The 6207-nt window shown below is 42.6% G+C and overlaps 1 protein-coding gene across 1 annotated transcript; it reads left to right on the top strand.

The window, feature by feature from the left end:
- Nucleotides 1–994: 994 nt before the first annotated feature.
- SARC_07174 (hypothetical protein) lies at nt 995–5762 on the top strand (the record flags this gene model as incomplete). Its single annotated transcript, XM_014298898.1, has 5 exons — nt 995–1285; nt 2815–3650; nt 4077–4211; nt 4747–5031; nt 5604–5762. Coding segments are annotated over 5 exons (1688 nt in total), but the record flags the coding sequence as incomplete, so codon positions are not given.
- Nucleotides 5763–6207: the final 445 nt, after the last annotated feature.

Raw genomic sequence — 6207 nt, 5'->3', positions numbered from 1 at the left:
ACCTTCTAAATGAAACACGTAGAAGGCTATGATATATATATATATATATAATATATGTAGCCATATACGCATCGTCTTTGCTTTTGGAACCTGAATGGCGCACTCGTGTAGTCCTATAGTTGGGTGCTAGGTTGTCTTGATTTTCAATTCAGGTAGCTGTGCACATAAAATAAACGCTATGATTCCATCTGTCTGTGTGACGGGGCGTGCAGCGTGTCAATCTATTATTGTTTCGTCACGTCACATATATTGTATATTAGTTGTGTCATTGTGTGTTGAGACGTTTTCTTTGTTTGCCCACCCGTTGAGTACCGACTCTGGCCTATCCACTGCTGCTTTGGAAATACGTGCGTGGGTATAGTATTTCTGTTGACTTACGGTCGTATCAGGCTTCTACGTTCCGTGCCGATCGAAGTATTCGCAGGGCATATCATTCGTATCGTTTTACGTATCCGGACACACTTCAGAGTGATATGATTGAACAAGTTTTTTTTCTGTGGTGAGTTTGCACAATTCTCTCGCGGAATCTATATCACATGGATGTAATCGTAACGTGGGGTATAGCAGACCTCTATATATACTGAACGCGATTGTTTGGAAATCGAAGACACGTTCGTGCGCGCGATTGTTTGTGCACACCTGCAGTTTCATCGCCTACTTACAAAACGGGCCAACGATTGTTGTATGTGATGATCTCGTGGGAATATGAATGCCTTTGCCCTAGGATTGATTCTACCCTTGTGAATCCGTATCGTTCTCACTTCCGAATATTAAATTTTGCCTGACAATCGTCTCACACCAATATAAAATTATATATATATATATATATATTGCGTTCTTTTTGATGGAAGAAATACACTTCGTGATCTACAATGGTATGCAGTGACATCATATACACCATGTCTTATATTGTGTTCTTCAAGTACTACTGACTATTTAGCCGGATGCTCACAGACTTCTAATACATGTACCTATCCTTTTTCACTAATATATAGATCCGACTACGATGCGGGCGATTTCTCTGACGCCGAGGAAGAAGAAAAGGAAGCTCTGCGCATGCAGCGTGAACAGGCTGAGTTACTAGACGAGGATGACTATCTGGGCGATACTATGCTCGAGACCCTGGCCAAATCCGATGTCAAGAAGCGCACCGACAAGGAGGTAGAGGCGAGTGATAATATGAGCATAGTAACCAAGGTACAGAGCGAGCTGAATGAGATCGATCTAGAGTCGCTGCACACGATTGTGCGGGATACATCGAGCCTGACGCGAGAGGAGAAGCTGGGTATGTATTTTGGGGTATATGCGAACAGCACGTTTTGATAGTGCTAGTCGATGCGATTTACATTCCTATCAGGTGTATGCACACGTGCGTGGTTGATGGATTGAGTACTTCGTTATGTATTGTGTGTTGTTGTTGTTGTCTGAGGATGTCTTTCTGCGGTGCATATGCTACGGGTGTGTTTTTCACAACGTGCGTGGTTTATTGGGGATTTTGTAATGTATTGATCGTCTGATAGCACCAGTTACTGTTGTGAGGCTAGCTGTATGTTTTTAAAGCAAGGGCCAAATGGGAAGGCCAACGGCCCGAAATTCGGGAGTTGGGGACAGGACTCCTACCAATATATCCTTGGGAGTGTGGGGCTGGTATGAAAGTAAATGTGATATGTGTAGACTATTTGGTGAGGGGGGGAGGGCTGTACATAGGAGTATTTTATATGGTGTTTACATTTATTTAGCCGTGTATGGTGTGCTTATAAGCCTAGCTTATCACCGTAGCAGATGCCTAGTCGTTCTTGTGATACCAACGTGACCGGTAGGCAACAAAGGTCTTGACTGTCCTTGTGCTATTGCATTATTGTAGGATTTTAGGGTTTAGCACCGTAACAGATGCCTAATCTTTCTTGTAATACTAACGTGACCTGACCGGTAGGCAACGAAGGTCTTGACTGTCCTTGTGCTATTGCAATATTCCATATGTGAAAAGAATCGGTGTGTTTGTGGTGTGTGCGGTATGTCTTGTTGATGTGTGGTGGTGGTGTTTTACAGTCACTCACTGGGCATCACATTAGTTTACTCTGTATGTGGTGGATGTTCTTCAGTCACTCTGTGCGTTAAATTGGTTCATGACGTGCACAGACCACGAGAGGAACGGCTTGGTATGTGTGTGTGACATGCGTGGTGCCCACGCGTGGAGTGTATAGGTGTGTGGTAGTCGCCAGTGCACACGTGTGGAGTGTATAGGCGTGTGCACACGTGTGTAGTGTATAGGCGTGTGATAGTCACCAGTGCACACGTGTGGAGTGTATAGGTGTGTGATAGTCACCAGTGCACACGTGTGGAGTGTGTAGGTGTGTGATAGTCACCAGTGCACACGTGTGTAGTGTATAGGTGTGTGATAGTCACCAATGCACACGTGTGTAGTGTATAGGTGTGTGATAGTCACCAGGGCACACTTGTGTAGTGTATAGGTGTGTGATAGTCACCAGTGCACACGTGTGTAGTGTATAGGTGTGTGGTAGTCGCCAGTGCACACGTGTGGAGTGTATAGGTGTGTGGTAGTCACCACCTGTGCTATGACAAGTCCTTCACATATACAGACTTGATCGATATCCCACCTCTCCCCATGTTGATTCAACAGAACTCACCCTCAACGCTCTATCGGAGCTCTCTGGCACTCACCCCCTATACCTCCAGGACACCATCCTCTATACTTAACTGTGAGTAGTTAGTGTTATCACGTGAACAACTCTTCTCCTCTCTCACCACGGAACGCCTTTGTACCATACCCCGTCCCCACACCCAATCACACAGAACTGATCCTCAACGATTCACCGGAGCTGCTAGAGCTGACTGAAGACCTGCAGGACGCCATCCTCGAGCTCAGAGGCCGCATCGCCCCTGTGCGCAACATGTACCTCGAGAACAGACACGCCGAAGGCTACACCACAGACCGCACGCCCCAGGCCATAGCTGCGGAAAAGTACCTAGACACACGCTTCCATCTACTGGTCAACTACTGCATGAACCTGTCCTTCTATCTGTACCTCAAGGCCAACCACGAGAACGTCAAGAATCACCCCGTGATTGCGCAGGTGGTGCGGCTGCGGGAGCTGAAGGAGAGGCTCGAGGTGGTGGATGAGAGCGTGCAGCAAGAGGTGGACTTTCTGGTGGCGTACCTACAACAGGAACAGGACGAGGGGGGGGCCGACAACGGGTCAGAGTCAGAGGTGGATGAGGCTACGAGTGTCCCTGTGGGTAGGCAGAGGGGTAGCGATAAGGGCGAGGATGAAGAGGAGAGTGAGGAGGAGTACGAGGATGGTGCGGAAGGGGGTGGTATGGCGAAGTTCGGTATTGAGCAGGATGGCGAGTCGGATATGGATGTGACTGTGGATAGTCGAGCGAGTGCGCCGTCGGCCAATAGGAAGGTTGGAGGCTTCGTTGCCATGCCAACCAAGGTGCTCGATGCAGATGTCCAACGGGCGTCCGAGAAGGCGATGTTGGGCGATACTAAAAAGGCAAAACGGGCGGGAAAACGAGCGCTTAAAGGTGATGACTATGGAGAGAGCGAGGCGTCTCAGCATGCGCGAGAGGAAGGGAAGACGTATAAGAGTGCTCTACACAAGCATCACGAGAAGAAGAAGCAGAAGGTACGTTGTGTATTGATGATCCTGTAGATGTGCGGATGCTTGTGATTATGCATATATAGTATATATATATACATATATATGTATATGTATATGTTTATGTATAAATATATATATATAATACATATGTATATATATATATAAATAATACATATGTATATATTTATAAATATATTCAGAAATTACGTACAATGCTTTTTTTAGTGAAAGCCCTTGATGAAAAGTCGCAGAAGTATGAATTCGTACTCCAGACGAGCACGATTGTGATATTTACTCCGTACAATACTTGTCATCGCATATATATTTTTAATTCTGTGAATATGAACTATTATCGGATTATATATATATGTGTGTGTGTTTATGTATGCGTGTGCGCACTTTCATTTTATTTACCAACTTGTCTAAATATGTATACCCCACACTTACCAGGGTCCCAAACAAACTGTGTACGGAGGCGGCGACGATGATGTACCGAACCGAAAGAAGGACAATCGTTTGGCGTTCGCCAGGGATGAGGACAGCGGTGCTAAGGGGTCTGAGGACAAGGACGTAGGCTTGGTCAAGGTAGGTTTACTTATATGTAGTATATTGTTTTTGTGTATATTATTGGTGTAAGGTAATATATTTATATATGCTTATACATTGTATACATATCAGCACGGTTTACCGATGTTGCAACTGGTATGTCGCAAAGGATCACAATTGTCACGCGTGTCGTAGTGATGACTTCATCAGTACGTGTACTATTGAATCGTATGCATGTTTATCTTTCGGTTATTATGGAATAAACTCATACCATGTCTTGGTTTTTTACATATACCAACAAAAGAGCTTAGATATTGCGTAGATAATTGCACTAGGGTATATATCTAAATATCTATATATATATATGTGTGTGTGTGTGTAATATATGTAATATATATATGTGTGTGTGAAATATATGTATATATATATATATATCTGCATGTATCTCTTTTCTATCTATCTATATATATAGTGTGTGGGCTCGTGCTTATGTGTGAGTGTGTATATAATACTTGTATGATTATATCCGTACTGATTTGTTGTCCTATGTAAACAATCCATATCCACTCCGCAGACAATACAACAGAACGCTGCGGACACGGTCATTGGCGGAGACGGAGTTGTAGGTAAAACTGTACTAGAGGTCGCTGGAGATGTGGACGCAGATCTGGACTACTATCAAGAACTGGTAGCCATGAAGAAGAAACGCAAGGATCAACGAGAGGAGATGCACACACGCGTAGCCGACTATCTGCCTGAGGACGAGGCGGAGGGCAAACGGGGTATCAACTGGCAGATACAGAAGAACAAGGGTCTGACACAGAAGAAACAGATCAGGAATCCCCGTGTGAAGCACAAGGTGGGTGTACATATATACATATATATAGATATATTATATCATATTATATATACAAATGTGTCTGTGCCTGATTAAGCGTCTTTTAATTTTTAATGAAAACCTTCTCGGGTTCAGTTGCACCTTACGATTATGCAGCAGATTGCACTTTTTGTTATATACACACGGGATATGTGGAGATGCTAGAAGCTCTCCACATTTCAATGTTTGTCTGTGATTTTGTACTGCAAGATTTTTTACTGTGATTGGCTTGTTATCTGTGCTTTCGTATTGTACACTTTAAGTATGTTTATGATATTTGTATACATAAACGTGTATTCATACGTGTATCATATTAGCAGAGCGTTCATATATACATACTCATATCAACGTACAGCAAAGAACTCAAATCTCTCTCGGAATTTTCGATCACAACAGTGCTACAAACTCGCACTAGGGGTGGTAGTTTAGTGGCGCTATTTACAGAGTGCAATCTGCTGCAAAAAACAATATCACTTGTGTACTGTATCAGTTATCAGAGGGCTATTTTCACTATCGGACTGACATTCAGTATCCTGTGTTTCTTCACCTAACAGATCAAGTACGACAAGGCTATGATCAAGCGGAAACACGTGGTCAAACAGTACAAGGTGGGCGAATCAGGGAAGACATACGGCGGAGAGCACACAGGTGTCAAGTCTGGCCTCAGTCGATCCGTCAAGCTCACACACAATTAAAACATTTTTTCTTTCGAGTTGATCATTTACGGCTTATTTTACTTGCTTGTACGGACGCAGATGAGTTTGTATACTAAATGTTTCATCAGAATCGTGTGGTCAAGCAGTGCAGTATACGGCTGAGGATACAGCGGTATCAGTCCGAATTTAGTGCAAAATACTTCATTGTATAAATTATTAAACAAGAAGGTATATTCAAACGAATGTTTTATATAAACATATTTATATATATATATATATATATATAATATATATATAAAATATTTATATGTATCGATCTATATGTCTGTCTGCCTGTCTATGTTTATCTATCCACACACACACACACACACATATATATATATATATGTATGTATGTATATATATATATGTGTATATATATACGTATATATATGTATAAATGTATAAATAGATATAGATATAGATATTTGGCTATATACATATATATATATATATATATATT

The sequence above is a fragment of the Sphaeroforma arctica genome, assembly GCF_001186125.1.
Source record: "Sphaeroforma arctica JP610 unplaced genomic scaffold supercont1.550, whole genome shotgun sequence".
Lineage (NCBI taxonomy): Eukaryota > Ichthyosporea > Ichthyophonida > Sphaeroforma > Sphaeroforma arctica.
The sequence above is the reverse complement of the archived record's forward strand: the minus strand, read 5'-3'. Positions and strand labels throughout refer to the sequence as shown.